At 35.9% G+C, this 18,849-nt stretch overlaps 1 protein-coding gene across 11 annotated transcripts; it reads right to left on the reverse strand.

The window, feature by feature from the left end:
- Positions 1–3,592: 3,592 nt before the first annotated feature.
- Positions 3,593–12,865, reverse strand: LOC104231090 (nudix hydrolase 9). Of its 11 annotated transcripts, none has more exons than XR_011403663.1 (11): positions 12,734–12,858; positions 12,562–12,636; positions 12,135–12,191; positions 11,780–11,862; positions 11,375–11,433; positions 10,869–11,017; positions 10,204–10,347; positions 9,045–9,203; positions 7,112–7,183; positions 6,578–6,680; positions 3,769–3,850 (listed from the first exon to the last, which is right to left on the reverse strand). XR_011403663.1 is itself a non-coding variant. In XM_070162660.1 (11 exons), exons 1-10 carry the CDS (start codon positions 12,812–12,814, stop codon positions 6,954–6,956), a joined length of 903 nt encoding a protein of 300 aa, XP_070018761.1. In that variant the 5' UTR covers positions 12,815–12,858; the 3' UTR covers positions 6,404–6,680; positions 6,913–6,953. The 11 variants fall into 11 exon arrangements, 10 of the variants coding, with proteins under 10 accessions (XP_070018757.1, XP_009782327.1, XP_070018763.1 ...); XM_070162660.1 differs by lacking the exon at positions 3,769–3,850 and adding an exon at positions 6,913–6,977 and having other exon boundaries at positions 6,404–6,680; XM_009784027.2 differs by lacking the exon at positions 3,769–3,850 and adding an exon at positions 6,913–6,977 and having other exon boundaries at positions 6,404–6,680; positions 7,105–7,183.
- Between the last annotated feature and the right edge of the window lie 5,984 nt (positions 12,866–18,849).

Raw genomic sequence — 18,849 nt, forward strand, 5'->3', positions numbered from 1 at the left:
GCCATAAATCGACTCTCAATCCCTTAAATCTTACTCTGTAATACATATGTCAAAATTCCCTAAATTCCAACTTAATTCATGATAAATAGATGAAATAATCAATGGGTAATCAAAATACATGGATAAAAGTGATCAAAATTCACTTACCTTTTCAATCTAGATGAAAACCTCTCCAAAAATCGGCTAAGTCTGCATCCCAAAACTCTCAAACGGGAAAAGACTCAAACCCTCGATTTTAAATCTTTGCCTAGCCTTTTTGCTCCTGCGGATTTACCTGCAGCACCTGCGGCTCCGCTTCTGCGGAGGAAAGCCCGCTTCTACGGAAATCACTTAAGCACTCGACCAGCGGCACCTGCGGCCCAATTTTTGCACCTACGGGACCGCTCCTGCGGTCCAGGCTACGCTCCTGCGTGTCCACACCTGCAGTTCAAATCCACTTTCGCGGCCTTAGCCCTTCCTACCAAATTCTGCATCTGCAGATACCTCGTCACATCTACGGGCTCGGATATGCGGAAGATCCAATGCACCTGCGACCACTGCCTAACACACACAGGACCGCACCTGCGACCCCATGGCCGCAGAACTCTACATTTGCGCCCTATTTCTCGCAGGTGCGGTTGCACGAGACCTGATTATAGCAGCCCTTCCAAAATTCCAAATGTCAATCTGAATCACTTCCGAGGCCACCAAGACACCATCCAAACATACCAACTCATCCTAAAACACGATACGAACTTAGTCGAAGCCTCAGATCCCATCAAACAATATCGAAAATACGAATCGCATCTCAATTCAAGCCTAATAAACTTTTAAATTTCTAACTTCTAAAATCGATGCCGAAACCTATCAAACCAACACTGATTGACCTCAAATTTTGTACACAAGTCATAAATGACACAACGGACCTATTCCAACTTCCGGAACCAAATGCCTTGGTAATACAAATACTATTTTGCTATACATTATCTTTGATCAAAATAAAGAAAGAAGGAATTAATTTTCATTTTATCATTAATTCATAAACATCATACAGAAATTTATCAGGTGCATATTCTAACACAAATGGGGAGTTGCATAAAAAATATATGTGAATATCTCTTTTTCTTATGCACAGTAATACAAAGAATTTTTAAACGGGTGCAAATTTAACACCGCTGCTCAAAATATTTAGTACATGTGATTATACAAACTCACCCCTAAAGAGTTACCCACAATGAAGAAAGAACCAAAAGAATGGAACTTTTTCTAAGTTGGTGGTGATGATTTGAATTTTGAGAATCAAATTTGAAATACTGATGGTTATTTTTATTTATTTATTATTATTATTACTTCTTTCGATAATTGGAGATGAAACATAAGAAAAAAATTGCTCCCTGTGGTTGGTGAATAATTTTACTAACCATATAACCAGAAGGTCTAAAACCCCACACATATATGTTCTTTACAAAAGTAAGTGTGTAGCACGCGCTCTCAGAAGCCAGAAACAACTGTTTACATTTGTGCATGTAATTTTTTTATTTACGGAAAAGGTCCTGAAATATTCCTATACTATTAGAAATTGTTTAAAATTATCCTCTGTTATACTATTGGCTAGAAAATCCCTTACCGTCTTACTATTGAAACACATATACCCCTAACTTGACGGACTGGACACGTGTCACTCATCCAAGGTTGTTGGTCCATTCGATCTTAAATTAAACGTGACCTGCCCCATTACCTGCTGCCCTACCTATAAAGTTTGGCCCTCTCCCCCTTTCCTTCTAACTCTCCAACTAAATAAAATAGTCATCTCCTTCGCCACCATCTTTTTTTTTAATAGCAAAGAATTTCATCAATAGACAGTCACAAACTCATAATAGAGATGAAGGAAATATAATTCCAACATATGAAAATTAAGGTCAAAATTAATAAAAGGACAACTACGTCAATGAGGCCCAAACTTAGAAGCTAAGAGAGCTTCTCAAATTAGCACAACCTCCGGCAGAAATAGAAACAGTAGTTCCGGCAACACCACCACCAAATCAAGGCCAAGATGTAAGCACTCTCTAGTCAATAACTAATAAAATAAAATATTCAAGACACTAAAGCTTTCTATCAAATCAACTTGGAATGACGCCAAACTTTGCAGACAAGTTCCAAATGACAAAACAGACCTATTCCAAGTTCCGAAACAGAAATCCAAACACGATAGCTATGAAGTCAACCTGTGGTCAAACTTATCAAAATTCTAAGCCTTTAAATTGCCAACTTTCTGCAAAATACAAATCTACCTACGGACCTCCGAATTCGATTCTGGGCATACGCCCAAGTCCAAAATCATCATGCGAACCTATTGGAACCATCAAATTTCGGTTCCGAAGTCGTTTACTCAAGATGCTGACTCAAGTCAAACTTAGCCACCATAGGCCACTATTAGGGAACTAAGTGTTCCGATTTCAACCCGAATCCTTACAAACCTAAACCAATAATCCCTCAAGTTATAAAATAGTAAAAGCACATGCGAAAAGTCTTAAATAGGGGAATGTAGATCTAGAGAGTAAAACGACCGATCATGTTGTGCAGCCTGTCTCTCCTAAGAAGATAGGAGTGCCACCATCTACGGGCCCTTCCCTCCAACTGAAATGTGGTGAAATCCACCATGTTGACTCCAATACCCTCATGTTGTGCAGCATGTCTCTGCAACGGTCAATAAAATCCTTGGGGTCCTTATATCGCTCACCGCCAAAGGCAGGAGGATGTCGTCTGGTCCATCTATCCAACAGTATATGCGGCTTGACGATCGCATCTAGTCTGGGATCTAGTACAGCCGCTGCCATTGGCTTGGCTCCGCCTACAAGTAATGCACCTAGGTATGATATATGGTAGTTGCGTGCCCTAGAGCCTGAGCAATAGGGGTTTGTGCTCCCCCTCCCGCCTGAGATGTGGCTGGGTCCGCTGGAAATAAATCAACGTGCATCATAGAATCCATGAACCGCAACATACAGTCCTTAACCTCCTTAAATCCCGGCACGAACATGAAATCTAGGGGGCTTGCTCAGCTGCATGCACCTCTCCCTGCTCCTCAATGACAGGATCCTCCACTGGATCCGCTGGTGGTACGATGAAAGAACCTCTAGGACGTCTCCATCCTCGAGCAGGAATTGGAACCCTCCCCTGGCCTCTGCCTCGGCCTCTAGCAACATAGGGAGCATCTCCTCCTCCACCGAATATATTTGGCGCGCGCGTTCTCACCATCTGTGAGAGAATAAGTGAAAGATACTTAGCGCAATATCAACTGCATGAAAGGAGCTGAAGAAAGAGAAGTATCTTAACACCCTATAACCTCTCGAAGATAGGTACGGACATCTCCGCACTGATCCGCAAGACTCTATCATGATGCTCATGACTTGTGAAACCTATGTGAACATAAAGCTCTGATACCAAGTTGTCACGACACAATTTTCACTAAAGGACACGATGGCGCCCAATGTCGCCACTAGGTAAGCCAACGGTCAATTTAATTCCTCATTTTAATATTCTTAAAGTCTGTGATTCTTATTTAATACAGAAAGAAATAGTAAGTGAGTGGAGTAGTGTAAAGCATAAACTAAACGGGAAAGTAAGATAGTAAATTATATAATCAAAACCCATGAGTGTCTACTAGAGCTCCCAAAATCCGATGTCACAAGTGCATGAATATGTAGTAGAATATACAAAACTCTCAAAGAACTGATGTATGGAACAAAATAAATAGAAATGATAAAAACATAAGGAGAGAAGGCTCCAGGTGCTGCAAAACGGAGCAGCCACTAAGCCTCCGGGTAATACGGATGCGTGCCCGGACAAACTCCCGATGCACCTGTCTCAGAACCTGCATAATATATGCAGAAGTGTAGTGTGAGCACGTAAACAACGTGTACCCAGTAAGTATCTAGTCTAACCTTGAAGAAGCACACTTACTAGTAGGCAATATACATAATGTATCAGAATATTTAATAGGCATAAAATACAACATCAACAATGGAATAAAAGGCAATAATTAAATAATCCTTTAATAAAATAACAACTAAAAGTCCTCAATATCACGTGCTAATATCAGCAAGTAAGGGCTCAACAGGTATTTTATAAATCCTCAAATCATGAAAGACATATCAAGTATAATCGGACTCCGAGTGACAACACGCACGAGTTATGTCGTGGTCGTACGACCACATCCATAATATCGTGTATATATACTACCAAGGTCGTGTGTGTGTGTGTGTATATATATATATATATATTGCCGAGGTGTTCGGCCCCATCCACAGGAATAAAACTCTTCGGAGTACGAATTATGCATTTAAAACTTTAAGGTAAGCCCATAAAAGAATATGAATTTACATCCATGACTAAACATTTCTGCCAAGTCCCTAAGTAATGAAGCTCGATTTAACATCATCTTTAACCAAATTTTACATTATTATTTCAAATAATTAAATTAGCAAATTGAGTTCAAATAGTGCAACCAATAGCATGATAAAGGTTTATGTCTACCCAGACATAACATGAATTTTTAGCTACGCACACGCTCTCATCACTTCATGCGTACGTAGCACCCACAATTAGTAGCAAACAACAAATTTAAATACCTATGGGGTTAATTCCCTCTTACAAGATTAGGCAAGAGACTTACCTCATTTTCGAGTCCACATACCGGCTCTTTAACCTCACTACAATTACCCAAATGAAGGCGAGCAATCCGAAGCTAATCAAAATCGTATAAGCTAATCAATAAGGGCTCAAAACTTCATAATTTAACTATTAGAGTGATTACCCAACCCAATTTGGAAGATTCCTAAAATTCACCCCGGACCCGCATGCCCGAATTCCAGAAATTTTTGTAAATAAATGTTACTCATAACCTCACAAGCCCATACATATGTTTTGTTTCAAAATTCGAGTTCAAATCGACTCTCAACATTCAAATTCTCATAATCTCAAAACATAGCCAAAGTTTCTCAAAAACTATGTAAAATAGTTGGAAATTGAACAAAATCACTTACCCAAAGATTGTAAATGAAAATCCCTCTTCAAAATCGCCTCATACCGAATCTAGGGTTCAAAAAATGAGAGAATGTCTTCAAAATTCCGTCTCCTAGCCCTTTTACCAGTAGCAGTGCATTTGCGAACCCTTGTAATTGCAGACAGGGATCGCAATTGCGAATCCTGGCAGCCTTAAGGAACCTCGCATTTGCGAGAAAAGGCTTCGCAATTGCGAAGCTAAGAGTTTGGCAAATGCGAACAAATGTTCGCAGTTGCGAACCAAGGCAAAATATGGCAGGCTTCACAATTGCGAAGGGTATTTCGCAATTGCGATAACTTAGCCACACTGTCACCTTCGCAATTGCAATGCTGGTGCTTGCAATTGCGATATTTGAGCGCCAGCAGCACCAGCACTCAGACTTTTGTTCAAAACCATTCCAGAACTTGTTCAAAACTCATCCGAGCTTTCGGGGCTCCAAACCAAACATCAATTCAAGTCTAAAAACATAACATGAACTCGCTCGTGCAATCAAATCATCAAAATAACATCTGAAACCATGAATCGAACCTCCAAACACATGAAATCAATATGAAACGTAGGAGCTTCTAAAAACACAACCGCGCGTCTGATTCCTATCAAATCAACTCGGAATGACGCCAAACTTTACGGACAAGTTCCAAATGACAAAACGGAACTATTCCAAGTCCCGAAACAGAAATTCAAACACGATAGCTATGAAGTCAACATGCAATCAAACTTATCAAATTTCTAAGCCTTTAAATTGCCATCTTTCGGCAAAATAACACAAATCCACCTACGAACCTCCGAATTCGATTCCAGCTATACACCCAAGTCCAAAATCATCATATGAACCTATTGGAACCATCAAATTTCAGTTCCGAAGTCATTTACTCAAAACGTTGACTCAAGTCAAACTTGGCCAACATAGGTTACTATTAAGGAACTAAGTGTTCCGATTTCCACCCGAACCCTTTCAAACCTAAACCAACCATCCCCGCAATTCATAAAACAGTAAAAGCATATACGGAAAGTCTCCATTAAGGGAACGGGGATCTAGAAAGCAAAATGACCGATTGGGTCGTTACAAATGATATATGGATGGATGAAAATCTTAAACGAACAGGCCTCTTAGTCTAATACTTTGATTGGCGTAATTGAATAGTAGTGGCTAAACAGGAGTAGTTCAATTCTTATCCAAGTTTGAGTTAAACGTAATTAGTTTGAGGACTTGAGGTGATTACTTTCACTTATTAGTAGTTGTACTTGTACTACAAAGAAAACACAGTTAATCATGAAAAACAAAGAGGAATAAAGAAAATTGTAATGTTGGACGCTGATTTGGTGTAAATGGTAGCGAAGAATGTCCGTAAAAGTCCATGATATTTAATCTTTAGTAGAATCAAAAGCATAGATCACAAAGCTTTTTGGGTGGAGCGAAAGGGCAACCCAGTGCACTAAGCTCCCGCGAAAGGGCAATCCAGTGCACTAAGCTCCCGCTATGTGCGAGATCCTGGAAAAGGCCGGACCACAAAAGTTTATTATATGCAGCCTTACCCAGCATTTCTGCAAGAGGATATATTCGACTCAAACAGGTGACCTCCTAGGCTCCTGCTGCTATGGTGAACTAGCTGGAATTATCCACGTCCAGGGCTTTGAGCTGGAAATAAAAGAATCATTCAATAGAAGGCACTTTACCTCACTTAATAGGTCTACCTGACACAAATTTATATTTCGTACTGGAGATACAGCCAATATCATCCCCGTGTGTATGTGGTAGGGTGGGGGGTCAACAAGCTATAAGGATGCAAGCCAATTTTCCAATATATCCAGAAGTAACAAAATACAACTGATACAGCTCAATACATAGTAAAGTAAAGAAGCAAACTTGCCATTCAATATGACTAACTCGCATATCTGCAGGTGAGCTCATTTACATGGAAAGTTTTGTTTTGACCTATGAAATAGCATCGGGTTGCACATCAAGGAATGCAAGACGAACATGTATAAATCAGGCATACAAGAGATGAAGAGGATACAACATCCTCAATCAACGCAATGAAGATATTAGTTATTATTTGCACCTTGTACCATTAATTTGTAGAGTGCAAAGCCTCCTCTGTGGCAGCCGGGCATTTTAGAAGCCATGTTCTCCAAATCACTCTGACAAAAAGAAACAATATGAAATTAACTGTTTAAAGCAATATGGACCTCAACTGTTTAAAGCAATATGAACCTTTCTTTTATAGAAGAAGAAGCAAAATTACCTCTTGTACTACGTTTAGCAACACATACTCAAAACAATGGATCATTGCCAACATATGATATACACTATACCATCAGCAGTCTTGAAATGGGGATGCCCGTAATGTCCAACAGTATAAGGAGTAACAAATGCAAGGAAAGAACTCAAAAAATAAAATAAAGTAGTCCAGCACATAACAAAAGTCTTAAAATGTTCAAACTCAATCTTCACATGACAAGTACAAACGCTAACTTTAGCTGCCAGAGGCGGAGCCAGGATTTGAAGTTTATGGGTTCGAGATTCTAATCCTTTTAAGTTACTGGGTTCTACATTAATAATTTATACATATTCAATAGATTTTTTAAAACAAATACATGAATTGGACCAAAGCGACTGGGTTCGGCCGAACCCGTACTCGATGGACTAGCTCCGCCCCAGTTAGCTGCTAAATGGTCCCAGGTAGGACAAAAGGGAGATACCTCTAAGGTTGATTTTCTGCAATTTCAGTTGAAAGGATAGCAGATTATTTGGCTAGAAGGATCTCATCAACTTCAAGGGGTTTCAGTGATATTTAGAATTAGAAGATGCCAGGAACAAGCATCACTGATGTCATGAAGCTGTAAGGCAGAAGCGACTGGGGGCGCTACGTTTCATGCCCGCAGGTCCCGATAAACAGGTCGAGAGCCCTCCAAGTAGGCTATCAGCTCAATGGAAGATGTCGGTGCGCTTCATTTGCTTCGAAGTTGCTTGTTTGGTCAGTATGATTCAGACGTGTATTGTTTGGCATGGCGGGACTCTGTCCCGACCTTTATGAAAATTATGTATTCTTAGAGGCTTGTAGACAGATGTCATGTACGTAAAAGATTGTATGGCCTTGTCGGCCTATATTCAGTGTACGAGTGGTTATTTTGGTCTTATAGGCTCGTATGTCTTATGTATAAGTTGGTATCACATGTTGTATTCTACTTATCTCACGGCAGCCTTCCGACTCAGTTATCTATGATAGTATGACATGAAAAGATACGTTATGTTGATACTCGGTTGAGTAAGGTACTGGGTGCCCGTCGCGGCCCATCGGTTTGGATCGTGACAAAAGTGGTATCATTTGCAATTATCACTTTTTATTGCTCTCAGGCACAGCAGCTAGTGCTATAGTTGCATCATGCAACTCATAATAAACAAAAGATTCTGAGAAAAATGTAGACAGAACTCTAATTAATTCTAGAGAAGGCATAATATGATTTATAGACCAGACTTTTTCCTGATTCCAAAGATTCAGTACACCAACTCAGAAATAAACTTCCTTGTAGCATTAGTGTAATTCTCAAGATTAAAAACAGAAAATCCCAATAAAATTGGGATGAATCAGACATTTTCAGAATGATACTATGAACTACTAGAGCTCTGTATGGTTGCAAAGATGACACTGATGCTAAAAATTTCCAGAAGGAATCTCAAAGAGAACAGATAATCCAAAAATAAATATTAAATTCAGAATCCATAATTAAGCGAAAAGCTTCAATTGGCTCCAATTTTAACTAACTCCAGTAACACTTTCTTTCCTTGTTACAACAGTTTCAGTTGCATTACATTGTTAGCATTGTGTATTAGACCAAAACCTCATGCTATAGATGGTCCTTTTCCCTCCACATGGGACTCCTGCTAGGCTAAGCTATAGATTCCACAGAGATCAGCAGAAGCGGATCCATACAGCAGTTGAGCAAAAATTAATAGATAAGACAAGTCAGTAGAACTACTTTAACAATTTGTAAAACTAACCATTGAAACAGCATAAAGCTGAGTTGACTCGAAGCCATCCTGTGCGCTAGAATACAATTGTTGAATTTCATCAGACTGAAGATTGCATTTGATGAAGAAAAAAGCAGTTGGCCTAACATTCATTACTCTTCGGGATATACCAATAAAGATGGGGCTGGACTGATATAACATCAAAGATAAAGAATAAAGAACAAGAGTTAGGTGACTTCTAAATATTTGAATCCTAAAATGATGCAATCTTATCAGAAAGGAAACAACAATCTAAGGGTGCATGTAAAAACAGCCCCCTCAAGAGTTGCAGACAGCCATATTCATAATTAGTCACCAGTCTCCAGCTGATCAGCTTACAAATGCAACTTTATTTTGTAACTGACAATCAATGTGTCCTACATTATGTACACTACATTTGATTAAAGTGGTACATTTAATAATCTTGGTAAATTATTTGATTACAGTTTTGAGGTAGATCTTAATGTTATAGCTGACAAATTAAGTGAGAAATAAGAAACATGCGTTACTCGAAATACACGGTCATATTTTCCTATTAGGGCCACATAAGAAAAAAGAAGAAGAAAAAAATCTAGGTACATTTAAATGACTTTTGTATACGACAAACCGACAAGCATGATAATTCTCAACATTCAACGTGATTGTGCTATTTGGTATTACAAAAACCAGAAGGAAAATCAGGTTGAGCCCTGATACAAGGTTGATTAGACATTATATTTATCCAGTCTGTGATATCGCTTATCCAGGTCCTTCTCTTCTCCTTCCAGATTACAAACTTGATCCATTTCACTTGTCTGCTACCCAAAAAGTTTTGACCATACAGGAATTACATGGTTATACAGAGCAGTGCGAAGTGGAAAGTTTAGATAGGAGTTGACAATGAAATCAATCATCATCCTAACAAATTACAGAGACCAGAAAAAGTCACATAACCCCCCCCCCCCCCCCCACACACACACACCAAAAAAAAGAAAAAAAGAAGAAGAAATGAACAGGGAAAAAACAAATTATGGAGAAGAGAGAGAAAAAGAAAGAGAAAGCACTCTCCTTTCTCCCAATTTTGTGGTGTTAATTTCTATAACAAATTGGATTTGGGAAGGCTATAGAAGAAAGAAAGAAGGCGATTAGAGTAACACAGATCACCACTTACAAGGCTATCTGCAGGAGCTCCAATTTCTTCAACAACTTCACGGACAATGCTGTCAAACATTTCCTGAGAAACTTTGTTGTTAATTGTGCGACATTGATTCAGCTCTTGGAAGCCTTCATGGGAGATTATTCCAACTTCTTGGGGCTGTTAAAAGCATAAATACAATCATGCCATGTGTTGCTTATTATCCGGACATATTTGGGCAGTGTAGTAACAAAGATTCCACAGCTTAATCTTGACGCAAAAGAAGAGTGCTTTGCATGAAAGCAGTCACACATTCAAAATCCCTTAGGTGATCTTCTAATTAAATAAACTTAAAACAAAGCTTACAATTCCAGAAAGCAATGTCAGATAAGGTCACACAAGTTGGTGGTTACATTATAAACATGTGAATTTAACGAAATATAGAATAACAAGTTACCCAACTTAAAAACACTGTTTAGCTAAAGGTCTAAATGGTGAACATCATTAAGTACCAATTGACAAACGGAAATATGACTGCTTTTTGCTGCCATAGCCCACACGTTATTAAATATGAAAGGTTTTGAGTAGCTTGCTGGGTTACAACCATTTTCGCTCTCCCATTTTGAGTTGTGAAAGCTTATATTTATCAGAATTTTGTTGCCATTATCTCAAAGGTGTCCTTACAACATGAGATGAGATACCTCTGGATGGCCTCCAGGAAAAACAAAATATCCGGGAAATTCTCCAACTTTATTACTTCTCTGAAGCACAAGTATTTTCTTATCAGAAGTCTCCACAACTGCACCATTACCCAGAGGACTTGATGTGTGCTGACACTGTATGCAATCATCTGCAGAAAACCAAGTCACATTTTTTTAGCACAAACGAATTTTGATCTCGCAAGTTGGAACATCAGTCAGAAACATTTTCATCCCTTTTCATATACTTGAAGTGCCTGCTCTGTGCAATATTATATGCAGTTCTGCATCACATAAGAACCTTGTAACTTATCCCTCTTAGAATTCATAAGATATCAAATTAGCTGCAAACCTTATGTTGGAAAGCGAAAGAGTATAGAAAAGGAAACTAAAAGAAAAAAGAAATAGATTGCAGTTTATGGTAGCAGATACATTAGAGATGTGCAGGGAACAGTCGTTCCCTTAGGAAGAAGCAACTCAATAAACAATTGTATTTCATGGAAGTTTACCTTCAGAAGGAACAAGATATCTTTCCCAAATAGGACTTAAATTTGTCCCCACAAATGTCCTGAGTAGAAAAGTCCAAGTGTAAGAATATTTTATTTGTATTTTCTATATTGTTCCGTATTTTTGCTCTTCTTTTCGGGTAATGCATGGACCAAATTAATGTGTTGACGGCACATTGCAGGCATACACAAATTCTCATATTTCACCCAAGATTTTAGCGACACAAATAAAGAATAATTCATTAATAATTTACCATTTCGACATGCTGATATAAGTTTGGGACAGTAACATTAGCCTGTCCAAATTGCACTGGATGGGTATATGTTTTCCATTACATGCACATTAAATGGAAAAACATGTAGAAAAAAGGAAGGCAGGAAGAAAGAAGACGCAAGATAGAGAAGAACCTATAATCTGTCAGACCAAGCTGAAGGGAAACATGAGGCTGTTGCTTGGGATCATTTCCTACATCAAAATTGTATCCTCCATACTGTAAAAGTATCAGTATATTTAACATTCTTTTTTTTTTAGAAGGAAATAACACACAAGATATGCAGCTTCTATGCATATCATATTTGGGTGTATCTGATAAACTAGAAATGACTAACTAAACTCTCTTATAAGTAATGGAGCTGCAACTGTGGTCATCAAAGTGACAACACTACATTGTCCAAATTCTAGACTGAACAGATATAACCAAACTATCTATAGTTCAATATAAAAATTAAATGATAAATGCAATGGAAGAAGAGTGGAGCATACCCTAAACTTCGTTCCATTGTAAAGGGATGAACTTTGTTGAACTCTTGCATCCCATATCTAAAAACATGACAACACGTTATACCAATCAAAAGATTCAGAACAAATTCCGGTATTGCCCCAAGCGAGTAATTATAGTTTTCTGATCTATCAGCCTAAACATACAGACAATTACCTAGAAAATTAGAGTTTGGTATTTGGTTTTTTAATCAAGTGTGATTCTCACGATCAACAAAAGCAACAGCTCTATTTGCATTGTATTAATTCTGCTTCATTTTTACATGAAACCATTACTATTTGGAAATCAAACATTTTCTTTCTTAAACTATGATTTTTTTCAAAAATATTCTCTAAACATTTCTAATTACAAGATTGTCATTTAAAGTACTTTAAATCTAATTCTTAAAAGGAAGAGAATTAGAAACAAAACCTCGGAAATGGAGTGCTCCAAAGAAGAATCGGAATGGGGAATCCTGTCGTATGCTTCATCGAAAACAACCGACACCTTTTACCCAAAGCACATTCAGATTACAAAAAAGAGTATAATAAAAATGTAGAAAGCGAAGAGAGAAAACAGACAATGAGCAAAGTAAGTAAGTGACCTGTGAAGGAGATAAACCAGAAGGACATGAGAGCAGCAGCTTGAATTCGTGACCGCCGTCGCAGCTTATTTTCTCCTCCATTTCTTCTACAGAGAGAGTGAGTGTGTGGAGATTGATCAAATTACAGTTAAATTGTATGAGAAGATGAAGCTAGGTGCTCGAGTAAGAATTTGGATTCCATATTTAATGGGCCTGGACCGGATATAGTTCGAGATGGACTGTAATCCATATTATTTGGGCCTGCTTCAAGTCTTTCACATCTGGGCAGCCTTACAAATGTAGAAATGACACCAGGTAACCACTTTTAAGCAATGATATTTAAAAGGATTTTTTTACCTCCGGTTGATACTATATTTATTTTAAATTAAATAAATATCCTTTTAAAAAATTATATTCAATGGATACCTTTTTAATTTTATGGTCAAATATCTATTTATGGCTACCTCCTACTCTTAAGCCATAAAATACTCTTTGTATTATTTTTCTCTCTCGTTCTTTCAAATTTTTGAGAGTAGCATTTTCCTTTAACTGTTGCGGTGATGTGCGTGCTTGTCGGGGTGAAATTCCATTGCCAATTTTCGAAACGCTTGTTTAATATCTTCCTTGCTCGCGCTTCGTGTTAACCCCTAATATTTTGTAGTGATCCATTGTTTGCTGTTTTCAGCTAATTTTTCTGTCAATTTGGAGGAAGTGGAAACGAAGGTTTCAGAGGTTATGTATGTATAACTACGGCAGAAAAAGAGAGAAGTATGTGGCCTCGTGGAGCTTCCATGGCCGTGAGCTCTTCGTCAATCGCTGTAAATGTTAAAGTCACTCGATTCGAAGATTGTCTTTTCTTTTTATTGTCCCTATGTATTTCATTGTATTCACTGTCTTGCTATATGCCATGAATGTATTCATATGTTTTTTTAATTAATATAATTTATGTATTCATATGTATTATATAATTTCTCTGAAGATGGCTATGTTTTTGGGGTATTTTTCGGTTGAGATTTTTTTTTATAATTGAAAATACAAAATTTATGTGTTATAATTGAGTTTGTTGAGTTATATTAGGAGTCTATTATGTTAATTGATTCACTTTCCGTTTTAAAAACAGTGTAATCCCTTATTTAACGCCGTGAATACAGTCGAATACAGTTGAATACAATAATCTGTCCACTTGTAATCCCATGTTTCACTTCATGTCGAATACACTCGAATACAACAACTAATTAGCTGGATTTCCCTGATTCACGCCTATTTTTGCTACTGTATTCATGAATACAATAGCTTGAATACATCAAATACATCTTATAACCACAGAAAGGGTATTTATAATCTGCAATATAGCAAATTGTATCTATAGATGACTAATTACTACTAAAAGATAGTGTTTTATGAAAATTTCTCTATTTAAAATATATTCATAGACTATAATATATTTAAATATTAGTCAATTTGCTCAAACTTTAAGATTGTGTCGAAAATTGTGTCAAGAATTCGAGTTTTTTGTCCCGAATTTTAAATTAACTGTTCATAAATTTAGGACACTTAGTCCTGAATTTCAAATTAGCAGCTCAAAAATTCAGGATACAAACTCAAGATACTTAGGCCTAAAGTTTAGGCAAATTGGCTAATCTTTAAATACATTATAAATTGTAAATATATTTAAGGGATTTTTTCATTCCTATACATTATTTGAAACTTTATTACGAAAAATGTTCATGTTTTTTTTATTTTACCCGGCCTAAACATGATTTAGTTATAAAATATATACAATCCATAATTAGTGCCTTAAATTAGGGGATTTAGTTATATATATTTTTTCTTCCTATTTTCTCTCCATTCCTCTTTTAATAACCCCTTCCAGTTGTGTATTAAGCCATAACAAATAGAATTTCAGTTACTTACAAAAAAAAGAAAAATGATACAGTATTGTTTACAGAATATTTATTTTCCTTTTCTTTTAGTTCTGTTTTCCCGCATTTTCTGTTGAAAAGAGATATCATGTACTAGTTCTCATGACAACCAATAGCCGTTTGGGTTGGATTTTAGTTTTCTTTTGTTTTCCAAAAAAAAACAGCGTTTGAAAACTCATTTTGGTTTTCATTTCCTTTTTTGAAAGTCCAATAAAGTTTTATTTTCCAATAATCATTGCATAAATATTTGAAAACAAAACACAGAATACATATGCTTGTGAGTCTGTGACAAGTAGGATAAATAAGAAAAATATGTGAATTTTTCTTATAAGATTGCTCTATTATGCTTTTACTGAACAATTTCATAACAACATTATCACACTACAACACCAATCGCAGTTGGATCAAAAAGTATAATTGAGTAGATTTAAAGTTTTAGCAGATTTCAGATTAAATTCAATCGCCTCCAAACTTTAAATTTAACTTTGTATTAGTATTTCCAACAAGAATCTATGCTGCTCAGTTAATTTCTCACACAAAATTCAAATTTCACATAAAACTCAGTTTCTCCGAAGTGGAACGGTGGTATTTTTAATGTGAAACTCGAAATTTCTCCACCAAAATCATTCAATTCCCATCAATATTCAAGTTTTTCCATTCAAACAAAAATGAATCAGTGCACATGAGTTGATTTGAAATTTATTCTCTACTTTTCTTTCCTTAATAAATCAACTAATCAGAAAAGAACAATATATGGTACTTCAACATACGAATTAAAAATAAATTTCGTACAAATTTAATGCAAATTTGAATATCTACAACAACTTACATATTAAAAATAAATTTTATATAACTAATTATATAGTATACAATCTATTTACAACTTATCTACAACTTTCATACATTGTCTTTTCCTAGTTAGATACATCTAAAATATTATACAACTTAAATATAACTTTTATACAAATTTTATACAATATGTCTTTCGTATATTTTGTATCTGATTTATATATAGTTAAAATAAATTTCATATAACTAATTTTATATTATACAACTTATCTATAAATTATCTACAACTTTCATACTTATTTCTATCAAGTTATATACAACTACAATATCATACAACTTAAATATAATTTTTATATAATATTGTTCAACTTTCATATAATATTTAAATAATATATATATATATATATATATATATATATATATATATATATATATAACATAATACAATTTTTCTACAACTTTACTACAATTTCTGCAGTATAATATATGTCATATCTTCTTCTTCTTCTTCTTCTTCTTCTTCTTCTTCTTCTTCTTCTTCTTCTTCTTCTTCTTCAATCTGAAATTCAGCTAAAATCGGGTCTAATCTTCACCAGAACACCCTCAAAATTAAGATATAAACTTCAAACTATATTTTCAATTGTTTGTAACAACACCCAATCCAAACAAACAATGATTTTTGAAAATCCAAATTCGAATTCAAAGCTTTTTAATGACTGTCAATGGTGTGGAATTGCTGCCCTCTTTTCCTTTGCTTTACATGCGTAGAGAGAATTCCCAATTGTTTTCAACAACACCCAATTCAAAGAAAAAATATTTTTTGAAAACCCAAATTCTAATCCAAAGCTTCAAAGCTTTTTAATGGCTATCAGTGGTGGATTTGCTGCACTTGTACAAGATACGCGGGGGAAGCGGTGGGATGTGGAGAGAGAAACGTGGGGGGGGGGAGGGAGTGGGATATAGAGAGAGAAACGTGGGGGGAATGAGAGTGATTGTAGGAATTGATTAATTATCCTTAAATCCTAAAAATGTACATAATTGGTAATTTTGTATATAAGAGGTAATTAAAGTGAAACTTGAGTAAGGAGGGTAATAAAGTTTTCAATAGTGTATAGGTATGTAAAAAATTCTATATTTAAATAGCAAGCTTAAAAGTGACTACTGGTGCACTTTACCCATTGCCAATAGAGTGATTTGCACAAATAGGATCATTCGTTGCCACCTTTTAGATTTTGACCCCGAATTTTTAGAAAATAGTCTTCCTAAAAGAATTTGGAAGCATGCTCCTTCATAGTAGATTTTTGGTTAAAAATTTCAGTGATTACCATAACTTGCTTGTTGGAAAACTAATTCAATGTTGTAGTAGGAAACCTTAATTATTTAAGATTTGATTTATTTAACTCATGTCTAAATATGATTTGCAGTTAGATTGTTAGAATAAATATAAGAATAAGCTTTCATGTTTCTAGTTGGAATAGTTTCATATTATTATAAATAGGGGTATTGATAGCTTATTTTATGTGTGGAGATTTGTGAGAATTGTAGAGAGCTTTCAGAAAGATATTTATAATAAAATATTTTTCTTCAAATTGGTATCAGAGCTTCTACGATCTTGGGAGAGAATCAAGTAGCTTTCGCTGCCGGCGGGCGGCGCTAGCCAATGTGTGCCGCCCGTCTGGCCAAAAAATATGTTGGCAAAAATCATAAATAGTTGTCAACAAAACTAGATTATTCGATGAAAAGTTTCAAGATAGATTCAAAAAAAAAAAAGTTAAAGAGGTGCAACAGATATGGCACAAGATGAAGAAACTATTCTCTAAAAGTTGGAGAGAGGTTTAAAAAAGGTTAGAAGTTGATTATGTGTTACAACAAAATTGAATGTTGGTGACAAAGTGCATCAACAGGTGTTGGTGACAAAGTGCATCAACGTCAACTGGAGATAGGGACTTCAACAAAATTGGGTGTTGGTGACAAAGTGCATCAACATGAGTTGGAGACAGAGGCTTCAACAAAATTAAGTGTTGGTGACAAAGTGCATCAACGTGAATTGGAGACAGGTGTTTCAACAAATCGAGGAATGAAGACATGTGTTTCATCAAAAGTGAGAGTTGGAGAGAAGTGCTCCAACATAACTGCACAACGAACAAGTCAAGTGTATACAACTTTGAATTACGGAAGAATGTTGGAAAACTAATTCAAAGTTGTAGTAGGAAACCTTAATTATTTAGGATTTGGTTTATTTAATTCATGTCTAAATATGATTTGCAGTTAGATTGTTAAAATAAATATAGGAATAGGCTTTCATGTTTCTAGTTGAAATAAGTCTCATACTATTATAAATATAGATATTGATAGCGTATTTTATGTGTGGAGATTTGTGAGAATTGTAGAGAGCTTTCAGAAAGATATTCATAATAAAATATTTTCTTTCACTGCTTTTGTTGATCGTTAAAATTTCAGGTGCATCCTAGTAATCACCATAATATGCTTAGGGGTCGTTTGGTAGGAGGTATTAGAAAAAATAATGCAAGCATTAGCTTTATGCATTACTAATACCTTGTTTGGTACCTTTTTCCAACTTGTGTATAACTAATACTTGTATTAGTTATACATCATACTTGGCATTATCCTATGCATAAGTAATGCATAGAAAACCATGGCATTAGTAATACCAAGGCTTTAATGCATGCATTAGCATGGTTAAAGACAAAATTATCCTTAAAGTCCTTTAAAGCTAGAGAATATGGAGGGCATTTTTGTAAGCAACTATTTTTTAAAAAAATTATGCAATGCATTATAATTTTAATACACCACACCAAACAATAAATAAAAATTAATATTTGCATAACTAATACTTGCATTACTAATACATGCATTACTAATACACATTATTTCGCACTATTCTTTATACACCCTACCAAACGATCCCTTACGGTGACCAAATCCTAACACAAGGGGTACTAAGCTGACGTATTCTTTAACATGTTCAAATAATAAACACTGAACGCGCGGAAGGTCACTCCGTGCAGATTCTTGTTTCAAATAAGTAGGATTTCTATTATACTTCTCACAAATTCTTTAAGCATATACAAATTAAAACAATTTCTGCACCAAAAAACATACACTTTCATTAACTATCAAATTATTATTATTTGGGTAAGCAAAAGGGGAAAATTGTTTGACTTTTTGGGTGTGTTTGGTATGAAAGGAAAATATTTTCCAACTTTCCATGTTTGGTTGGCTTAAATACTTTAGAAAGTATTTTTCTCATGAACTCATTTTTCTCCAATTGAAGGAAAATATTTTCCAAAACTCTTTTTCAACCTTCCCCACCCTATTTTCCATCCCCACCAACCCACCCTCACCCACCACCACTCCAACCCCGCCCCACCCCAACCTTTGCCTCCCACCCCCATCCTAAATAAA

The sequence above is a fragment of the Nicotiana sylvestris genome, chromosome 11, assembly GCF_000393655.2.
Source record: "Nicotiana sylvestris chromosome 11, ASM39365v2, whole genome shotgun sequence".
Classification (NCBI taxonomy): Eukaryota; Viridiplantae; Streptophyta; class Magnoliopsida; order Solanales; family Solanaceae; genus Nicotiana; species Nicotiana sylvestris.

What these genes read in the sequence shown, in the direction of transcription:
- LOC104231090 (XM_070162656.1), bottom strand. Translation starts at nt 12,814, where the DNA reads ATGGAGGAGAAAATAAGCTGCGACGGCGGTCACGAATTCAAGCTGCTG. An exon ending in GAGCTCCTGCAGATAGCCTT is followed by an intron (nt 9,204 to 10,203) that starts GTAAGTGGTGAT and finishes ATGTTATATCAG; the next exon opens with TCCAGCCCCATCTTTATTGG. An exon ending in TTGCACTCTACAAATTAATG is followed by an intron (nt 3,851 to 7,111) that starts GTACAAGGTGCA and finishes TATATTATGCAG; the next exon opens with GTTCTGAGACAGGTGCATCG.